The sequence below is a fragment of the Hordeum vulgare genome, chromosome 7H (assembly GCF_904849725.1).
Source record: "Hordeum vulgare subsp. vulgare chromosome 7H, MorexV3_pseudomolecules_assembly, whole genome shotgun sequence".
Taxonomy (NCBI): Eukaryota; Viridiplantae; Streptophyta; class Magnoliopsida; order Poales; family Poaceae; genus Hordeum; species Hordeum vulgare.
Genome location: NC_058524.1, coordinates 443,375,048 through 443,396,108, shown reverse-complemented (window position 1 = coordinate 443,396,108; position 21,061 = coordinate 443,375,048). Strand labels below are relative to the sequence as shown.

General features: G+C 42.3%; 1 protein-coding gene and 1 pseudogene across 4 annotated transcripts; one reads left to right on the top strand and one right to left on the bottom strand.

Annotated features, from left to right (window-relative positions):
- Positions 1–2,077: 2,077 nt before the first annotated feature.
- Positions 2,078–12,439, top strand: LOC123407472. 4 transcript variants are annotated; one of them, XM_045100604.1, is made up of 12 exons: positions 2,080–2,595; positions 2,820–2,959; positions 4,073–4,150; positions 8,914–8,993; positions 9,680–9,764; positions 10,669–11,088; positions 11,449–11,556; positions 11,645–11,712; positions 11,857–11,944; positions 12,029–12,100; positions 12,204–12,257; positions 12,340–12,439. In XM_045100604.1, the coding sequence occupies exons 1-12, from the start codon at positions 2,178–2,180 to the stop codon at positions 12,427–12,429; spliced, it is 1,701 nt and encodes a 566-aa protein (XP_044956539.1). In that variant the 5' UTR covers positions 2,080–2,177; the 3' UTR covers positions 12,430–12,439. The 4 variants fall into 4 exon arrangements, 3 of the variants coding, with proteins under 3 accessions (XP_044956541.1, XP_044956540.1, XP_044956539.1); XR_006612620.1 differs by lacking the exons at positions 12,204–12,257; positions 12,340–12,439 and having other exon boundaries at positions 2,078–2,595; positions 11,629–11,712; XM_045100606.1 differs by lacking the exons at positions 12,029–12,100; positions 12,204–12,257; positions 12,340–12,439 and having other exon boundaries at positions 2,078–2,595; positions 11,814–11,905.
- Positions 12,440–13,129: 690 nt separating this feature from the next.
- On the bottom strand, positions 13,130–15,295 carry LOC123407471 (annotated as a pseudogene).
- Positions 15,296–21,061: the final 5,766 nt, after the last annotated feature.

Genomic DNA, 21,061 nt, shown 5'->3' with positions numbered 1-21,061 from the left:
TAAGAGGGACCATCAAACGCTCGTCCACCGGCACCAAGAGGCCTCACGAGGTCTCCCCCACGGGGCTGCTTCCCGTGAGGCCCTCCGCTTGGATGGGCCATTCAATACTGGCCACACAACGGCCCTCGCGCCATGTGGGTGACGTGCAGGGATAGCAGAGGAGGCAAGGACGACGCCAGCGGGCGCCACAGAAGAATCTTTCCTCTTTGTGATAAAAGGAGGGCATGGAGCAGTCCTTGTGGAAGGCAAGTCCCAAGACTTACCAGATTTGTGCAAGGAGACCAAGGTGACACCGGTCGCCAGGACGGACGTCATTGGCGAGTACACGAGCACGTCATGGATGGCGGCTTTGGCAAAATGAAGACCACCTTTGTGAGGGAAGACTGCACGTTTCCCCCCTTCGAGTTGCCGCCCTGTAGCCGTTTTTTTCCCGCCAATATTTTGTAAAGAGAGGCCCATGGCAAGGATAAGAGGGGTAGATGGTCACCACAACAAAGAGAGAGGAGGGAGGGTTGAGTCCCCATTTTTCCCTAGGAAGAAGGCTTCTCATTCCTCGTAGCTTGTAACACTTGTGCAACCCATAAAAGAGAAGACACACAAAACAGGAGTAGGTTTTTACACCACAAGGTGGCCCGAACCTAGGTAAACTCCGGTATCCTTCTTGTGCTCTGCGTGCGTGTCTTGGTCGCACGAGAGAAGCAAGGTCGTAGGTGCACCCAGCTCCCCAGTTTTCGAACTGGGTTCTTGAGAGGTTTCCCCGTAGGCACAAAACCAATCTCCGACACCCACATTCAATTGAGGTCTCCAACTAGAATTGAGTCACCCAATTTTGACCGGGTATCAATTTTTCAAAGCTATCTAATTCAATTCTTTTATACTATACACTATGCTTCCTAATTTTTAAAGCCTCACAATTAACTCGGTCATCCGATTTTAATCGGGCCAATAATTTTTCAAGGAGCCCTCTCACTCAATCCCTTAATTCCGCATGTTCTCTAATTTTGAATCTCTTTCATTCATTTAAGGTATTCAATTTTGGAGTTGGTTTATGATTTGACGGGACGAATGATTTTGTAAAGCAATCAGCAACAATCGACCTATAAAAACGTATTAATTCACGCACACTCCGAGTACCTAGAAAAAAAGAAGCAATCATGTGAAATTATAGCACCAATATAGTACATGAAGTCATCAACACATAAATTTTTCCATACAAGCATAAGTTGGTTAGTAGATAACACATACCACACTATGAAAGTCCCATCAAATCAGCGCATTATAAATAAAACACACTCCATCATTCCCTCACACGTCAAACTAAATATTCTTTAACTTTGACCAAATTCAGAGCAAATATGGACATCCACAATATTAAACAGAAAAATATGCAACTTTCATGATGAATCTATCATAACGACTTGATATTATGGATTTTGATATATTTTTTTATAAATTTGATCAAACTTAAATAGTTTGAATTTTCAAAAAAAGTCGTATGCCTTATACTTTAAAACACAGTGCACTTTTTTAAAAGAAACCCAACAACAAGCACACTAAACCCTTTTAGAGGAAACGCTCAGCCACTTCCTCTTAGGCTGGTTGTAATGGGTAGTATCATATACTAGTATCATGCACATGATACTAGTGTATGATACCACGTCCGTAATGCATAGTATCATATGTTAGTATCATAAGAAATGTTATTTATTGACATGCAAGACACATAGTAGCACATCATTTAATATGATACGGTATCATAATATGATATTCAACCCTTTCTTTCTTCATTTAATTCTATGCCACCTCATCAAAATTGCTTAGTTGGCATGCATGATACTACCTACGATACTCCCATTACGGGCAGCCTGTTTAGAACGTCCATATGTGAGGTGGGGCTCACCTGTTTTTTCTGTGTGTGTGTTTTCTTTTCTGTTTTTCCTTCTTCAGAAAATGCTTGGGTTTTAAAAAAAAAAGTTTCGAATTTCTGCCGAGCGCTGGGCCGTGCCAGTCGGGCGCTCGCGCTCAGGCGAGGCTGCCCTACGTCTCGCAACAAGCGAGACATAGGGATCGCCGTGTGCAGCCGTTCCGTTCCAGTTCCAGTTCCACCACCCGCGCCTCATCCACAACCAAACGGGCGCGACATGTGCTCGACGTATTCCCTCTGAGACCACGCGGCCATGGCGCTCGCCTTCCTCCCACCCGCTCCCGCAGTCCACCATCCGCCGCGCCCCCTCAATTCCCCGCCGCTCGCGTGCGCCACCAACACCGGCTTCTCTTTCCTCTTCCCACCTGCCTCCCGCTGGCCCTCCCTGCAGAGGGCCAGCTCCGCGGCAGCCGGTGATGGTGCCGCCTCGTCAGAAGCGCCGGGTGACAGCTCGCTCGACGCAGACCTCCTCAGGAGAGTCTCCGGGGCGGAGGACGCGGACCGAGCGCTGGACATTGTCGCGGAGTCGCTGGGAGGCGGGGCTGGCTCCGGTTCGAAAGCGTCTCTCGACGCGTCCGACTGCAACGCGATAGTTGCGGCGGCGCTCGACCGGGGCAACGTTGACCTCGCGCTCTCCGTCTTCGACGCGATGCGCTCCGGCCTGGCGCGAGGTGAGCCCACCTTGCTCTTTTGATATACTCCCTCCGTTCCTAAATATAAGTCTTTAGATTTATATAGACATACTTTAGAATGTAGGTTCATTCATTTTGCTCCGTATGTAGACCATTAGTGAAATCTCTTAAAAGACTTATATTTAGGAACGGAGGGAGTATCATCCATTCCTGAGCTGCTTGATGAGTGCTACTGAGTCCGGTGTCCAACTCTGAGTTTGCAGTGGGGCGCTGGAGCTGGGCGAGGCCGGACGCGCGGACTTACGCGTTGCTGGTCCAGCGATTGGCGGCGGCTCTGCGCGTTTCTGATGCCATCAGGATAGTCGACTACGTGTCCCGTGCTGGTGTATCTTCTGCGGAGGAGGTGATGTTTCGTGTTTGGAGCTCATGTGTCTGAGCAAAGTCGTGTGCTTATGTCATCCATCGCATGATGCTCCTATCTGGTGTGCCAAGTATATCATTTTGATTTCTGACCCATGAAGTTGTAGTTTTAGAAACCATTGTTCAAGCTTTTAACTGATATAGATAGATACCTCCCACAACAGCACAAAATATCTGGCTGCTATCTATCACAGTGTTTACTTTCTTCATTTTCTGCTTTGCAGTTTAATTCTACGTAGAGTTGATTTAGAACTTTAAGCATCTTAATTTGTGACTTTGGATATAAATGAGTGCGATACAAAATGATTTCCAGAATAATCATCTTGCCATCCCAATGTCGTAGCATTTCCATCAAGATATGAATAATTTCTACCAAGAAATTGCAAATAGAAAACTTATCAGATAGCAGTAAATGTACTTCAGAAGTGTTTATTTGACAAAGGATTCAGTGGAAAACCATTTATGTATGCCACTACTTTCTTTTTTCCCGCCTTAGACCGATAATAACAGCAACAAAGAAGACATTAAGCCAGTTAGCATATTAAAATACATGGGGTCAAGTTTCAAATTCGCAAGGTCAAGTGCTCTTATGTGCGGCCATCTGGCGGTTTGCAGAATGCACACCTTAGTCCATAGTTTGGAGGGCATAACAAGTGAAATCAGCTCATGAATATTCTGAATATCCCAATTTATCCAGGACCTCCTTCGCCTCCTGGGCGTATCTTTGTTTGGGAGCCAATGTATCAAACTTTGCTTGTTACATGACTTAATACGCCTCGAATATATATCCTTTGAATATTAACAGAGTAGGAAAAATATGACTCCCAGTATATATTGTGTGGGAGTGCTATATCACATTTTAATTGCAATCTTTTCTATGCAGTCTAATTTGAACAGTTTGGTAGTATTAATATTACAGGATTGCACATTGCCACAACAATGCCAGTGATTCTGAATATCTTAAAAATTGGATAATTCTGGTGAAAATTGAATATCCAATGTTGACATGTGGGTGCCTTAGTGAATGGAATATATCTGGTACAAATTAAATTGGTGCAAATTTAAGAGTTACAGTAACACATTTTTGTTACTGCAGGTCCCGTTTGGCATAACTGTTCGCTGTCCAACCTGCATGGTGGCAATTGCTGTCGCACAGCCTCAGCATGGAACTCAGGTTCGTTGCTGCAGAAGTACTTGCTTTACATATCCTTTACATACTGAATACTACTCATTAGCTTGCAAAACACAAACTTTGATACAATTTTCCACAGCTGGATACATCATTAGACGCGAGACATATATGTAACTTGGAAGAATAAGAGGGAAACAATGGGGACAGGTTAGCTGTTCGATATTGTTAACACAGGAACCAACATGCTGTCGCCAGTAGGTCCGATCACAGAAGGGAGAGTTCTAGGAATATAAATGCTTGTACATCCACATGCAAATTGTAATTCTTGTAGGTGGGTCTTAATGTGTAATTCTGCCCCTCACTGGGCTTTAGTGGCAATGGGTGCTTTAGTAAATAACTAGTAAATGTGCCCGTGCGTTGCAACGGGAGAAATAAATCCTCACATGCCTCCTAGCGACACATATCCTCCTAGTGACCCATTCGTGTTGCCACTTCTCCTCTTTGCCACCATCACCGATTGTGGTCACATTGCATACCTGTTCATGACGAACGTAATCAATCCCAAGATCATGAGATTGATCTTCATACTCTAGCATGCCGCTTAGCGAGCCCCTTCCGACCTTCCTAAAAAACATAGCATGAAGGGCAACCGAGTAAACGTAAACGTTAATTTGTGCTAAATTATATTAAGCATACATGTTAAATATAGAAGTTGCAACATATCGGGTATCTCTGGACCTTGCTTCATGTCTTTAAGCACCGACACGTAAGAGCAATTTTAAAATCAACAAAAGGTAGAATGAACCAAATCATGTTTCATCAATTCAGCTCACGAGGTACAAATTATGTTCTCCATTCAATGCCAATTGTATTGTAATGTAAAACTTAAAGTTTAATTTACTCCAATATAGGAAAAACTATGGTAGTGTGCATGTTACCTTGTGCATCATGGATGAAAATAAACCAGCTATGTCACGATCCCGATGCACATTAGTGAGTGATTGCACAATGTCATTATACTATGCAGGTACACTCAAGCGTGTACACTGAGAATTGTAGGCTGCAGGATAGGCTCTCATTTAAAAAAATACAGGTCTTGCTGATATAAAAGAAGCCCAGCCTTCATTATCTGCTTTATTAGTATAGAAGAAATGTAAGAAAATGAGTTATCTCTTAAATTGGCTTAATCAACATAAGGAAAATATGACCACAAGCCATGCATTGTGTTCTTATCTACATGCTCTCCCTTGCCCTTTCAGATATGTCCACTCGTTGTGTCTGTTGACAGGCTCACTGCAATAAGTTTTTGAAACATGTTTATGCTGAAACAACAAATATTTCAAATCAAAGAATCGATAGAACCGAAAAATGGTTACAAGTTTAATGTTCCATGTCAACTCATTGTTTCCAAATTAAGTACCGGTTCAATTGTGTAGAGTTGATCTTCAGAATTATTTGTGATTATAAAGAATTAATCAAATGAGGAATGTCATTTAAAATGTAAAATACCCTAAGAAAAAAAACTTACACCAAAGTTCAATGGAATGCAATTGAAAAAATAGTGAAATTACTTTTTTTGTGCTAGGTCGATTGTCATAGATCATCATCTGATTCAGCTAGCCGATGAACGGTTTGTTTCATAAGGTAAAATTATTTATACATACTTTGAAGTGTATAGTACACCATACATTTATTCTGTTAATTAAACATGCACAGTGGATGAATGCATACCTGGATATATATAATAAAAGCCTAGAAGGTACCTGATGGCTCATAATCAAACTAATCTACACAGACTGAAAATTGAATAGCCATGCATATTATAGCATCTCCACGCAAGACCAGAGGATCTCAATCTATTTCTCTACTGGCTAAAATCTCAAAGAGTGAGCTTACTGAAGGAAGTGTACCAAGTAGTACATGAGTTATGGCAGTGGTCCATGGCAGTCGTGCCTCACGTCTGTCTTTCTGTCGAAGTTAGATAAATTGACAGAAGAACTTAACATGCACAGGCAATGCAGTTCCTAAATTATCTGCAAAGGAAATTTGGCATAAATCACATCGTATGAGTAAAATTTATCTGATTCCAAGTCATGTATTCAATGGACCAGAGAACACACCATGGATTTAAGGAATGGAGTTACGGTGTGATGTAATCAGTAATGGACATAGAAAAACCCGCATTTGTACTCCCTGAAAAAATTAATTAACAACTACACATGACCGTATGTATGTACAATTGCTATTTTTCTGGAAACAGGTCTACAATTCATATTACAATGTTAGGTGCATCATTTACCTTTAAAATGGCAACAATGTCCTCTCTGTAGTTGTTTTGTAAATAGCACCAGCAAATACAGTACGACGACAATAGCCACATCGCGCGCTAACTGCTGCTACAACCAATGCAATTGACTCATGCCCAAACACTTGTCATGTATAAACATACATACACGACAGACTGCTACAACTGAAACAACTGAATGTTTGCCAATTCCTCAGGTTACAATAGACTTTGCAACCACCCTTATTTTGGCAAGGCACAAATTTGTGAAATACTCTCAAGTTTCTTGTGAGCATGTGGAATAGAAGAATCTGGATCAAAGAAAGGCACAACAATATAGCTCTTTCGCCATGCTGGGCACTAATAAGAAGGTACAACTAATGTCTCCAAGAAACAGAAACAATTCACAATAGTAAAAAATTCATCCAATGATACATGAAGCTCCCTGCCTGCTCTTCATACTGAGTTTTAATGTTGGCCTGAATATATATGCAACGATGGGCACTGCAATTTATTTGTCAGTCCCTGCTGCAATCAAATTGTCAACATTTTATACATAAATAATTTCAGATTTGGGAAGAAAATCATAAAATGTGTTGGCAGGAAGCATTCTAGCCATGTTGCCTTGAAGCTCCTGCACCAAGAAACAAATATCAATTGACAGTTTACTGATCTAGACCAAAATAAAAGTGAGCTATTCTAATCGTGCTATGCAACCTTAATCTTCGTCTGCAAGTAGCAAGCCACTTCCTCTGACTGCAACCGCCCGCTTCCTCCACCAATATAGCACGTCACACCACACACAAAGACGGCGGCGGGAGCACAATACGAATGGAACGTATGCAAGGGACTGAAGACCCATCCGTGGCAGAGCAAGCTGGAATGAAATTGATCCCACAGGAGTAAGAGTTGATCCAAGGGAAATACGGATCGAGCAACCAGCAGGTGCATCCGGTCGGCATCACCTGGATCCATTCAACAGCGGCGGCGAATCCGGCGATGGTACGGAGAGAGAGGATGGATCCTTTTTTGTGATGCTCCATGGGATTGGCCGCCTTCTCGTCGTCCGCGGCGCGTGTAGCCATCGCTGTTACTGAAAAGGACGCCGCCCCTCACCCGTTCATGGCCCCGGCGAGGCGACCTCCATCCTCCCGTTATGAGCAGCACGGCGGCCGCCTTCTCACCCTCCATCGTTGCCGTAGTGGTGCGCGACAGGGCGCGGCGGCGGCCGGTGGCGCGTAGTGAGGCGCAGCGGTGACCGGCGGCGCGTAGTGAGGCGCAGCGGTGACCGGCGGCGCGTAGTGAGGCGTGGTGGAGGGTGGAAGGAGGTGACGGCGAGCTGGAGGTCGATGGGATCGGGAGGCAGGCTCGTGTGAAGATCTGGAGGGTGGAAAGGATGTTTTTTTTCTGTCCCACGTACCGGTTCAGGTTAACTTACTACAAGGACTGCGGGTTGAATATCCAAAATCAAAGGGGCTTTTGTGTAAAAGTGCGATAACGGACGACAGAAGCCATCGATGCTTTATTATTAGGGAGAGATTTTGCTCTTTATGGTCACACGTTGCTATAACTTATAAGCACTTTAGCAGGGCAATTTTATCATTTTATATAGGAAATGTATTCTAACAGTTAACCCTCTCAATTCTCAAGTTTATATATTCTCCACTTCACCTCTGAAATAGAAACCAATTATTCTACTCTCCTGTCTACCGAAACCGGTTCATAACCCTGTTGCCACTTTTCACAATGACACCCCCTCCCCCCCCCTCCCCCAGCCACGCATGCGCCTCTTACCATTGCCGATCTCCATGGTGGGGCATACACATCCCTCTTGCACGTTGCCGACTGCCCCCAAACTTCTCCACGGCCCATCTTTCAACACGCCACCATCTACCTTGCCCTCTTTCCTGTTTGTTCCATTTTGAAGGTTGCTATAATATTGTCATCGCCCCTTTTCCGCTAGCAGGCTCTCCCAAGTGCTCTCATGGCTGTTGTACTAGTTTGTGTGGAAATCAGTTATTTCCCCCCCTTTCTTTCTACCCCCTCTGTTCCTAAATATAAGTCTTCTTAGAGATTCCATTAGGGACTACATACGGATGTATGTAAACATACTTTAGAGTCTAGAACTCTAGATTCACACATTTTACTCCGTATGTAGTCCGTAGTGAAATCTCTTATTTAGAAACGGAGGGAGTATATGTTTGTGTGGCAGCCGTGTCTGGCGGCAGGCTATTTATCTCTTTTCAAGTTCAAGGATCTAGTTGTCAGGCTAGACTGCGACCATGGATAGGTTACCATGCTTGGAGGGCTACTTGGACTATGTCTGATTCTTGCCGTCATTAATAGTGCTTGTAACCCCTTCACAATGGGGAACAATGAACAACCATATACATGTCTAATGGCTTCCACCCCTCAAACTCATGGCAAATCAACAACATGAACACAAAACCTGGAATATTTTTAGTTAGATGCTTTGAATTGCAAATTTAGTTATGGTTTTTATTAGTTGGATGCCCTTCAGGTGGTTTCTTGTTCTAAGTGCCGGTACCAATATGAACTATTTTCTGGAGACGTTACAAGCATCGAGTCAGAAGAAGTGAGGTTAGTGACTGAAACATTTTATTCATCAAGCCGTCTCTTAGATATTTCTGTACCACCGTCATAGTGTTGTTTATTATAAATTAGTGTCCTTTTAGGCTTTTAGTTATGGATTGTGATCACTGTTTTTCAAAAGCAATTAATAAGAACCTTTGGCAGCAACGTTCTTGTAAACATGCGTCTTTTTTGCTTGGGGGGGGGGGGGGTCTAGGTGCTAGAACTTTAGAGATACTTGATATCTTGATTAGGATTGAATCATAATGAGTCATTTAAAATGTTGAGCTTAATCAGTGATCTGTTTATGGTCTGACTGATACTTTTTTCATGTCCTTTTGGGGGTGGTATGATGGGCAACTCAATGTTACTTAGTAATGGTTTGCGGGTGGTTCAATATTGTTTCCACAAATGTTGCTTTCCAGGATGCCGAAATGTTTAGACATCAAACTTAAATGTTTGATAGCCACACATTGTTCTTCGTTGCAACTCTATGACAGGGGTGATTTATGGGCCTTCCAATGATTATTCATCCTCTGCGTACTTCTTTGCATTATGTAATTTGGTTAGTTTCTGTTGTTTTACTGTATCTCACAATACAGATTTTAGTGCTTCATTTCAGTTTTCCAGCTGTTACTATACTTGATGTCGCTTCTAATATTATTTCTCTAAGGATCTTCTCCTGCCGAACACAGCATGGATATTTCAGCTTTTGAGAAGGCTTTGCAATTTATAAATGTGATGAAAGATGATCTTCCAGCTGCCGTTCACTCTATCGTGGTAGCTTCCCTTTTCAAAAATGCATATTAGAAATTAGTCTGTTTATATGTTGATGCTATTTACTTTAGGTGGAGTTTTACTTTGTTCTTCTTGACACGTGAAAATGTCTTAGGGCCTTGCATATTACTACCTCCTTTCCGGTTTATAAGGCTTGCGCGTATCCCTAGGTTGACAAATAGGCCATCGTAATACAAGTTATATATCATAAAAAATATGTCATTAAAAACTTCAAACCGTCTACTTTCTAATGGTATAATTTTTAGACTATACAACTCATTTTATCTTGGTCAAATTATAAATCTAGGGATACGTGCAAGCCTTATAATCTGGAAAGGAGGTAGTATGTAATAGTATATGGTGAACTGAATGGAAGTATATTTCATGACATTTTCTGTTAAGATTGAGGCAAGAATGTTTTGGATAGAATGTTTGAAATGTAAAGATGATGAGACAGTACAAAATTATCAACATGTTGCTACCACCAATGACAAACTGGTACCAGGATTTGTTTTAAGCTTCACATCAACAACATGAACATACCTTGTCATAGTTATGAGAAAATAACCAAACACTTGTCAGTCAAGTCAGGATGACCAAATTTGGTCGTAAAGAATTGACAACTATCAACTCTCGAGTAAACAGTCCATTATGCCACATACCCAATGTTGCCCAATTCTTAAGTGCTTCTAAATTCGACAGTCAAGATTTAACTGCCATTTCTCACTGAATATTGATCGGCGTACGGAATTTTGTGGGCAGCAATGCAGCATGCTCGGGCTTCAGCTCATTCTTTCATGGATGATATCATCTTATTTACAATCTATACACAATACTGTTAACAGCTGATATCGATTTGGTTCCAGTTTCTGACTATTGATATGTTTATTTGTCATTTGTGTTGCAGATCCGCACACCCTCAGGAACAGCCCGCACACATAGATTTGCTACCAAGACTGTGGAACTGCCTGCTCAAGGAGGAGAAAGAGTGACCATTTCCTTGGCTGCCCCAGCCAATGCTTATCGTCAGATGGGCCCCCTTAAGATTGCGGCACGCTCAAAAGGGTTTAGTCCAGGAGAACCCATGTGCCTCACTAACCATGTCAGTGGAGAGATCTCAAAGTTGCTAAGAGTGCCATCAAAGAATGCAGGACCATTGTTTCTTAGTCCTTATCTAGTTGTCGGTGCTGTTGCTTTGCTTGCTTCTGGAGATGCTGTTTCTGCATTCATTGATCCAAGTCTCCCTCGATTAATTACAGCAACTGTCATTGCATCGGCTGCTGTAGGAACAACACTAGATCAAGTGATCCTGCCAGAGACACGAAAGGTATGTTTGACTTCCGTGTAGCAAAAACATCTGGGGTGTTTCTTTCATTAAAGAAATGAAACAAAGTGTACATAAAGATCTAGTCATGTATCAATGATTTTTTTTTACTGTTAATATTAGTCCGCTTCATCTTGCTTTATTGATGGATTAGCTCCACCTCATCTTGCCAATACTACCCATTTCGTTAGCATTTATGATGGCAATGCTAATTCTAATTATGTTCTCAACCATATTATCAACTTCAAATTATTTTTGGTGTTGCGTAATGTTTTTTGGAGGTAAACGTAGTTACTAGTCCCAAAATAGAAACTGTGGTGTGTATTATATATTCTGCATGATTTAACTCTTGTGCTTGTCCAGCTTCCGCAAAAGGCAGTAGACATAGTTGCTGTACAGCAGAAACTCTTATCTCAATATGACATGCTTCAAAGTCGTCTTAAGGATCTGAAACGGCTTGTTGAAAAAGAGGTTTGTCTGTTTAATCTCTGTAACCAGTAAATCTTCTGCTAAACGTAAAGTTTTGAAAAGCATAGTATACAGAATTATTCCATCGAAGGTGTGGATGCTTGCAAGAATGTGTCAGTTGGAGAACAAGATACTAGCAGTAGGCGAACCATCATATCGGTAATTTTTACAGAAGTTACATGTTCTTCTATCATACTGGTTTAATTTACTTACTTAAAAAAGAACTTTTTTTATTACAATAGTTTCATGTTCTACTGCAGTGTTTTATGAAGAGAATTGAGCATTGTACAAACTAATTTGCAGTGCTCGACGTGGTAGAGTGAAGAGGGTACGGAAAAGCTTGGAAACCACGCTGTTGGCAAAGATTGAGCTGATGGAAAGTTATGCAAAAGTAATACAAGAGACTGTAAATATAAATCTGTTTACGTTTCACATGTAATCTAGCTGAAAACCCCCGCTGAATATGGTATTGCAGTTATGTTCTATGATTGAAATTGAAGTTGAAATGGACTCTGACGTTATCGTTGCTGAAGCAGCAACTGGTGCAGTAAGTTCCTATCAATGCACACATATATACGCATAATCTACCATTGTTTTTGTTTTCTGATTAATTCCTGGCAGATAGCTAATAATGAGTGTTACGATTTCAGGAAAGAATATCAGAACAAATTGAACAATTAATGGAGATTGATAGTCTTGAAGAGGTGGAAAACCATCTGCCTGAAATTTCTATTGAGCATAACATCATTTACGAGGAACTAACATTTGCCTCTATAACCATTTCAGCAATGGCGTATACAAGCTGAGGCTAATGATGAAGCAGAAAGGCTTCTTGGTCCAGATTCTTCGGAAGCATTGTCAGCTGAGCGTGTATGATGGGACTTTGGTAATATGGAAGAACATTAATTTGTTTTGTTTTCCATTTTCCATATATCTCAGTTCATAAATGTTTTACTTTCAAACGAAGAACAAAAGGATACTGGGCTGGGCATAGTGATTTGTGAAGACGACGGTTCTGATGCAGAAGACAAACTGATTACTGTGTAGAACCATGTATTCCCCCCATAACATCAAAGTGAATATTGCAAAGAACTTGAGAGATGTGGTTCTTTCTCTAGCACACACTTGACAGTACAGATCAGGGCAAGCTTATGGATGGAAACAAATGAAAGATGCTTACAGAGACAAAAGAATTTCAAACCCCTGAAGAGCCATGAGATGTTTGAGGCAGTTCAAGGACTTCCTCTTTCGTTTGCTAGTTGCTTTAGCATGTTTCTTAGAGTTAGCAAAAGAATCTGATGCCGGCTTGTAAATGGTTCCGTGTAACTTCTATCACTATTGTGCTGAACGTTGGAACTGTAACTGTACATAAGTGTGTAAATTGCATTACAACACAGTTTTTTCATGCCTATTAATAATTGCAGATCCTGCAAATTGATCATTGTGAAGCATTCGTGTATGTACAGGAGATATCGATGTACACGTGTCATCTGACGAGAGAAAACAAGACTCATGTGATGAACGCAAGAGCACGAGCAATAGCATCTCGGTGGTAGAATAAAAGGTAGCCCAGAACTGAACAAGGAAAATTCCCTCCGGGAACGGGTTTGCGCTGTTTTGTACAATCAAAAAGAGGTTATACAACTAAATCACTCTCTCTTTGCTGCTGGCTATGATTGGTCTCAGTAATGTGTTGCCAGTGATGACTTTTGTTGTTGCAACCACGAAGTCACAGCCCATTCCTTCCTGTGCACCAAGAAATCGAAGCGTGGCAATCTCAGCAAATGTTACGCCACCAACAAACACAACCAGAACAACGGAACGACGACCAACCCCGTCGGCATTCTGCTGTGCCCTGTGTGGTAGCAATTCTGCTGAACCACTAATGGCCGAAACACCTCTTTTCAAATCAAGATGAGGACCTGGCAATAATTTCAACACTTCTTCAATAGATCGCCATCCAGACCTCACTGCGTGCTCAACAAGGCGAACACTAAGAGGCGCGTATCCAGCAAAGACGTATAATATATCATCAGGGGGATCATTAGGATCCTTTATATCAACTATAAGCTTGAGAGCTCTCCTGATAACAGCCCAATTACTCCTCGATTCCCGCCTTTTAACAAGGCCAGCTTTCTCCAGATTGTACAACAAGGGCATGTGCTCGAAGCCATAGCTGTGCAGTATCTCCTGTCTCAGGTAGTCGAAACTCTTCCTCGGCAATCCGGCATTTGTAAGGGAAAATAACACTAGAAGGCGAAGCACGGTTTCAATAGGCTCTTGCTTCTGTATGATCTCCTCAATGTACTTGTAACACGTTTCATAGTCCTGCGCCTCCAGTATCTTTTGTTCAATCTCCACTCGGGCATGGAATGAGAGTTTTCTCACAACCGATTGCAAATGATGCGTCAAATTAACATGCCTGGTTATCTCAGGTAGCGAGTATAACCTCTTCACGAAATCCTTGATCTCAGAGACCGAATGTGTGTTTGTGGATTTCACTTGCGCGTAATCTTGCTGAATAGCCATTGCCTTTTGGTGGACGACCTTAAGCACAACATGGAAGTTGAGGTCTCGAATCTCCCTGTACAACTTATCGCTCGAATTGAGTGGAACCTTGACCTTTTTTCCATCTTGTTGGGAGTCCATAACGCAGGCGTCAACTTCCACGGATCCGTTATGAATTTCCAACATCTCGTCTAATAGGCCTTCGTACGTCAGCTGAGAGCACATTGGTGTCACCATATCCACCTCTCGGTCCAGCAGAATAACGGTCTCTATCTCCGGAACCCCCATATCATCCATGTCGACAGGGTCTTGGAGATGCATATGGTTGAGCAGCTGGGCAGCTCTGGTTGATGCCACACCCTTAGCTCTTACATTGGGGATGGCCCCAAAGGCAAGCTCTAACCTATGGATAGCCTCTGCAACGTGCCAGACAGAAGTCCCCGTATCCCCTTCAGTAAGGTGACATTCCTGCAAGGAGTGGTCATCATCACCAAGCTCAAAAGGAAAGGACATCCTCATCCAAAGGAACCAGATACAAGGGATACTCTCCGATTGTCGCCAACTTTTGATGAACTCCCTCTTCCTCCAGAATCATCTCACAGGCAACTACACGACGTGGTACGAAATATAGGTGGTATTCCCTCTGGAGCCCCTCGGATTCGTCGTTCCTGATTTGATCTGCGACGAGTTTCATCAAGCTCAGCTGGGGCCGAACAAGGTACACCACCTTGGGGCATTCCGTCCGCAGAGGGTTGGCGGAGAGGATCCGCAGCTCCGTGACGTGTTCCTTTAGCACCGAGGTGTGTAGGATCAGCGAGAGGGCGCCCGCAAGTTTCGGGTCGATGACCAGACACTTGTTCCCCCTGATGCTCTTGATTATGCTGACGAGTTCCTTCTGCGACTGCTCCCTGAGGGCGGCGAGATTGAGCGGCGCGTTGTCGAGGTTTGGAATCTGTGCCATTTGGCCCTCTCGATCGGCACCTTGCGGTTTGGGCGTCGCGTCGGGATGCTGCTGGTGGCTCGGCCGTCAATGGCGTCGGGATGGGATTCGATCTCCTCGCGATGAGGTCACTGCTCCTGGCTGGCCGCTGGCGGCGGGGCCTCGGGCGTCGACGGGACGGGATCCGGCGGGTAAGGGGCTTGGATGGCCGGAACTGCCGGCGGAGGAGTGGAGCCGGGCGTAAGTGGCGGCGATGAGCCTTGCTTAGGGTTATGAGAGGGAGAGGAGCCGCGTGGACGTGTCACGTGTGGGTGTTTTTCTATATTTATTTTTTATAACAAACTAGCACAAATGCCCGTGCGTTGCAACGGAAGAAAAATAAACAGTAAAAAAAGTGTAGTCCATTGGTAAAAACGCGCGTGGATACTGTTAAAAAAAGGCACGTACGTAAGGTCTTATATTATAAAATATGTACAAAGAAAGAACCTAGTGCAAGTATATCATGTCCAAAGATTATAACATTTCCCAAATATTTATGCTTAAGTTAACATGTTACAATACAAATAGTCGGTACGAAATAAAGACAAATATTAATTAGCATTGTATCCTAAATAGTATTTTTTAAAATATTTAATATGTAAAATAACAACATATTCAAACTCTAAACATTTTTCTAATCAAGTTTCATATATAACATGTTTAAATTGGATTTACGGTTTAAAATATATTGTTATTTGAAAATACATATTTATTCTGAATGGACTTTGAGGTTATTAACGCATATGTGAGGAGTGTACGTAAAAAATTTAAAAAACGATTCGCTCTTAATATAATTTGGACCGCGGGTTATTTAGCACGAAAGTAATGGGTTTTTGTAAAATGTAAAAAAATGGTTCGGCCTCACTTAAGAACGTACCGCGGGTTAATTAGAGGAAACTACAGAGGTGTTTTTGCAAAAATGCTGCGACAGACGCCAGAAACAGTGCGTGCTTTATTATTAGGGGAGATTTGAGAGGTGTATGCCCTAATCTGAATTTTTCAAAAATATGACCCGTCCATCTTGTATAGGCCCAAGAACTATTCTTGGGTCAGGCATCGGCCGAAGTCACCTTTTATGTCCTTCTTGTGCTAAAAATCAATAGAAACAATCCGAAATCACCTCTCCGATTTACTCTCATTCGAAGAGTAATCTTCGGTCAACTGTAGGCCAAAGAGTCCACCACTTCGCGTGATTTGTTGACTGAAGATGCATGTCACCACTCTTCTTCCTAGGCTTGGCCAAAATGCACTCTTTGCTTCACACTAGCTAAACCAAAGAGTGATCTTTTGATGTTTCTTTCCCCGTCATTCCTCCCGCGTAGCATTTCCCGACATTGTTCACGTCTTATTTTTCCGCCAACCCTTTCCCTCCTTTCTCTGACCCCTCCTAATGTTCCAGCCATTTTCTTTCCTGCTCAATGTTCCCGCCGTTGTTTCCCTTCACTCTCTTTCCCGCCCAATTTTCCTGCCAACCCCTTACCATCATTCTATAAAAACGGCCCCATTGCCTGTTGTCTTCTGCATCTTTGCTTAGCAATATTTCCACCCATGTCCAGCGATAATTCCCGCGACTTTACTCCAGTGATGTCTCATTTGCTCTTGGTCAATGCCGCTAGAAAGTAGAGGCCTAGTAATGGATGTGTGTGTTTTGAAGAATTAGTTAGTAGTGATAGGCACCTGACGGAGTTGGGGAAGTGTTTCTTCTGGCCTGGTCTCTCGGAGAAGTGCCTAGATAGGAACCCAGATGAGAATAATTTTTTCGATTGCGTGCAAGGTGGGATAGGATTGTTGAACTCAAACATATGAGTGCACACATTACCTATAGGCCTTTACTTGTTGACAATCCAATAATAAACTATCCACAGAAGCAGTACAAGGACCACGTTAAGGTATTTGATACTGCTTCATTTTAGCTTGCACCGAGGTACACCATATGCTCATTTGTAACTATGTTGTTATTGTTGTTAATTGTAAGAGGTACCCTGAGGACGCGGACTTGTTGAACAAGGATATCTTCAACTTTGGATGGATGAAGTCTATCCGGGGTCCCATACCAGAGCCGAGAGTTTGGAGACAGAGTGTTGCATCGGCGAGGGGTGGTGCTAGCTCCAAGAAAGCTATTGAAGACGACGGTGATGATTTTATGCCAAGCAAACGAGCTCAGAATAGAGGCAAGGCCCGTGTTTCATCTAAGAGGGTTGGCAGTAGTTGTAAGAAAGTGAAGAGCAACGACGATAACTTTATGACAAGCAAGAAAGCTCAAAACAAATACAAGACTCGTGCCATCACAAAGAGTGGTAGATCAAGTAAGAGTGTAGTATCATCGAAGGGTGCCGATGCTGATTACGATCCCGCTAATGAGTTTATGCCAGGGAAAATAGTTAAGAGAACATTTGGACGCAATCGTGAAGACCTCTGGAAGCCACTTGTTAGCGAGAATAATGATGAAGACTTCACGTTGTTTTTACACTTCACTGCAGAATCAGTTAGTATTGTCCAATTCTAGTGTATTGTGTTACTCTAGTGTAGGAGCATTATGTTGTATATTGATTTCCTGTTGTGTCGTGTGACAATTTTTATGAAACATGAAAATCATTATGTTTAAGATTGTGCAATAGTAACACATACATAAAAGCATGTCTCATACATAAACAATGACTCACGCATGAGAATAGTCTGAAACAACACATGGATGGACATATATATGTGTCATACACAGATAATCATATCACTCTCGGGGATGATGACGAAGTTGTGGCTTCCTCGGACGAGGACCGGAAGGCGATAAGCATTGACGATGCTCACGATAACCACGACCGTAGATAGCCTCGTCTTCCATGGTCCATGTCTCCTGCATGGGTGGCGGTAGTGGAGTCTGAAACAATGTCTAAGAGGAGTCATAAGTGTGTGTAGCTTGGTCATCGTCATCGTCATGGCCCTCCAAAAGTGATCCATCACCACTAAACATCGGTTACTGCACTGAGGGCATGAACCGTGGTGACTGGTTGCTGACTTCAGTAGAGTTGGGCATATAAAATTGCATTTCAAACGTACAATGTTGAAAAGAATGCACAAAGTAGTGTTACCTAGTCCCGTTTGATGATGCCAAGACAAGCTCGCTGGTTGTGAAGGAGGTGGTGGGAAGTAAGTTTGACGCGGGGGTGAAGCCATTCATCGTGGTTCTGAATGATGCACAAAGGGACGTGGTCGATGATGTGCTGGATGAGGAACTACAACATCCGAAGAGCGACTACATGTAACGACTACATAAATCCATCGTAGCTTCTCATCTAAATGCCTCAACCATGAGAGGTGATATGGTTGTGGGATAGTATCCCCTCTCTCAACCCACCGCATTAAAGTGGAAACCTCCTCTTGTGCCTCGACAATCAAGTCACTTTGTAGATGAAGAGTTAACCAATTGTAGATGATGAGATTATGAGATAACCACACATATGAGTTACATGGTATGTACCACATGGTGTATGGTTCCTACAACAGAGGTTGTTGGGTACATATCGCTGGTGAATGGGACTTCCATATGATCAGGAGTAGCTGATGGAACCAAGAAGATCATTGTTGTTTTCCAGTAACGATGCAGCTACAACCCGAAATTGTCCCAGTCAAAGGGTCAAACCTCATCCCAAATATTTGTCGGCGCAGTTTTCCATTCCTCAACTTAAGGGCTAATGCTTTGAAGCCAAACAACCATATACTTGTTTCCTCCTAGAGGGTCGTATGTGAAATTGGAACATGTGTTACATGGTTAGCTATATTCGGAATGTAGTGTTGAGAACTACTCCCTTCGTTCCTAAATATAAGTCTTTTTAGAGGTTCCACAAGTGAACTACATACGAATGTACATAGACATACCTTAGAATGTAGATTCACTCATTTTGTTCTGTATGTAGACCCCTAGTGAAATCTATTAAAAGACTTATATTTAGGAACGGAGGGAGTAAATTAGAATTACTTACTTGTGCACATGTGTTGGTATGTGAGGAACAATTGGAAATTTAGGCTCTCGACATAGATCGAACTGTATTATCACCCTATGAAGAGCCATCTCCTCAACCGTCACGTCGAACACCACATACGCTTTGGTCATCAAGTAATGCCGATCTCTAGTGCATAATCCAAATATCCCCAATTGGTACCTCGATGATATGGTCTGATGTGAATATGGCTCCGAGATGACTTGATGTAATGCCCCATATGTAACCCTTGCCATATTTGGAACCCTTTCCTATTTTGGGTCATGATGTCAATGCTATGGAGTTATCATTTCATGTGGCTTAGTATTGTGTCATCACCTTTGCATCATGGCATTCATTGCCTCCATGTCAATTCCATTGTGATGATGTTGTTGCTTGTTCCAACATGAGTGGAGTGTGTTGTGATTGATGTGATGATGTTTTCAAAATCATGATTGTTTCAAACTAGGTTTCAAAAACCCCTTCTTCTTTATTTAATTGAGCTCAAGTTTAACTTGCTCAAAACCTGTTTTAAAAATGTTGTTCATTTTGTAGTTTTACCTTGTGTTTGAGGGGTACTGTTTTGGGGTTGTTAAAACTTAAATGATTGGGGGTTTAAATACAAAAATAGCATAGTTATTCTCTTTTTGCATTTAATTTAGTTGCTCCAAAATTCTGGTTTTCATTTTATTTAAATAGGGCATAATTCCCTTATGCCCTAGATATTTTTGTTTTTGTTTCTTCAAACCCCTGGGAGGCTGTGTGTATTTTATTTACAGGTGCTATTTTAAAATGCAAAACCTTTTCTTTGGTTCAAACTGAATGGTCAGATGGGATGGCTTCCTCGTGTCTCTCTGGCCCATTCCCTTCTCCCCCCCGCGCAGCCCATCTCCCTCTCCTTCTTCTCTGGTTTGTTGTTTTGGTTGCAAAAGCTCACGTGTTGGGAATCAGCCCATGCAACAAACTAAGGTTTGTGAGCTTTTGTGTTTGTCTAGCTCCCTGTTAAATTTCATGCTTATTAACTTCTTGTAGATATCATTTTGGAGGCTGCCAAAATGCTTCAGAGCATAATCAGCTGGTGAAAATCTGAGATTTTCACTAAGTCCCAGAATCTGTTATTTTGTCCAAGTTTTTGCCCATAGATCTTTTCATGTGTGACTCCTATGTATAAACTTCTTGCACATGCTTGTAGAGATTTTGAATGGCTTTTGCCTCATATTTTGTTTGGCTCGTTTGGATGGTTGTAGGTACTTTAAATGTTGTAGACAAACTGCTATGTTGCTGTTAAAAACAAATTGCATGTTTTAGTTGGTTTGAAGCTTGTGTGGGCATTGTTGATGGTGTGGTGTGTTTCCATGCACCACCCCACTTGTATTTGATTGTTTGATCATGTGGCGACCTGGTGACACCAGGAGAGTGCCATTGGAGTGTGCTTGTGGTGGATGTGAACCGTAGGACTCCATATCTTGTTTTGTAGTTTTCGGTTGATCCGTAGCTCCGTTCTCTACGTTCTTTATATGTTTTTGCTTCATTTTCTCGTGATGCACATGTTCATGCCATCTTCATGCATGTAAAGATAACTTAGTATGAAGTTCTGTCCAGAAGTTTATCAACTCATTTCATGCATCATATTGGTTGTTGCATCATGTTGTGTTGGTGTTCATTGGCTGTTATTTTATCTTGGGTAGCACCGGGATCGGAGAGCGAGTATGTGGATTCTGGAGAGTACGTGCAGGATCAAGAGAAGTTCCAAGCTGAATACATCACATGCAAGATGACCGTGACCTTGATACCGTATCTAGCTTTGTTATGCTTAGAATCACGTTTCCTTCGATATATGCTCGCTGCCTACCACTTGATAAAAATGCCACATGACATTGCCATGAAACCCAAACACCTTCCCCTCCTAGATAATGTTGTTTGGCCAAGTAGGCTTGCTCAACTCTAACGAATAGCTTTGCTAGTTGCAGGTGCCAGCTGTCTCATGTGATAACATGAGTACTTTGATATCATTATGTTTAAACTGCTATTAAATTAATGCACCTAT

What these genes read in the sequence shown, in the direction of transcription:
- LOC123407472 (XM_045100604.1), top strand. Translation starts at nt 2,178, where the DNA reads ATGGCGCTCGCCTTCCTCCCACCCGCTCCCGCAGTCCACCATCCGCCG. An exon ending in GCGCTCCGGCCTGGCGCGAG is followed by an intron (nt 2,596 to 2,819) that starts GTGAGCCCACCT and finishes CTGAGTTTGCAG; the next exon opens with TGGGGCGCTGGAGCTGGGCG. An exon ending in TGATGGAAAGTTATGCAAAA is followed by an intron (nt 11,945 to 12,028) that starts GTAATACAAGAG and finishes ATGGTATTGCAG; the next exon opens with TTATGTTCTATGATTGAAAT.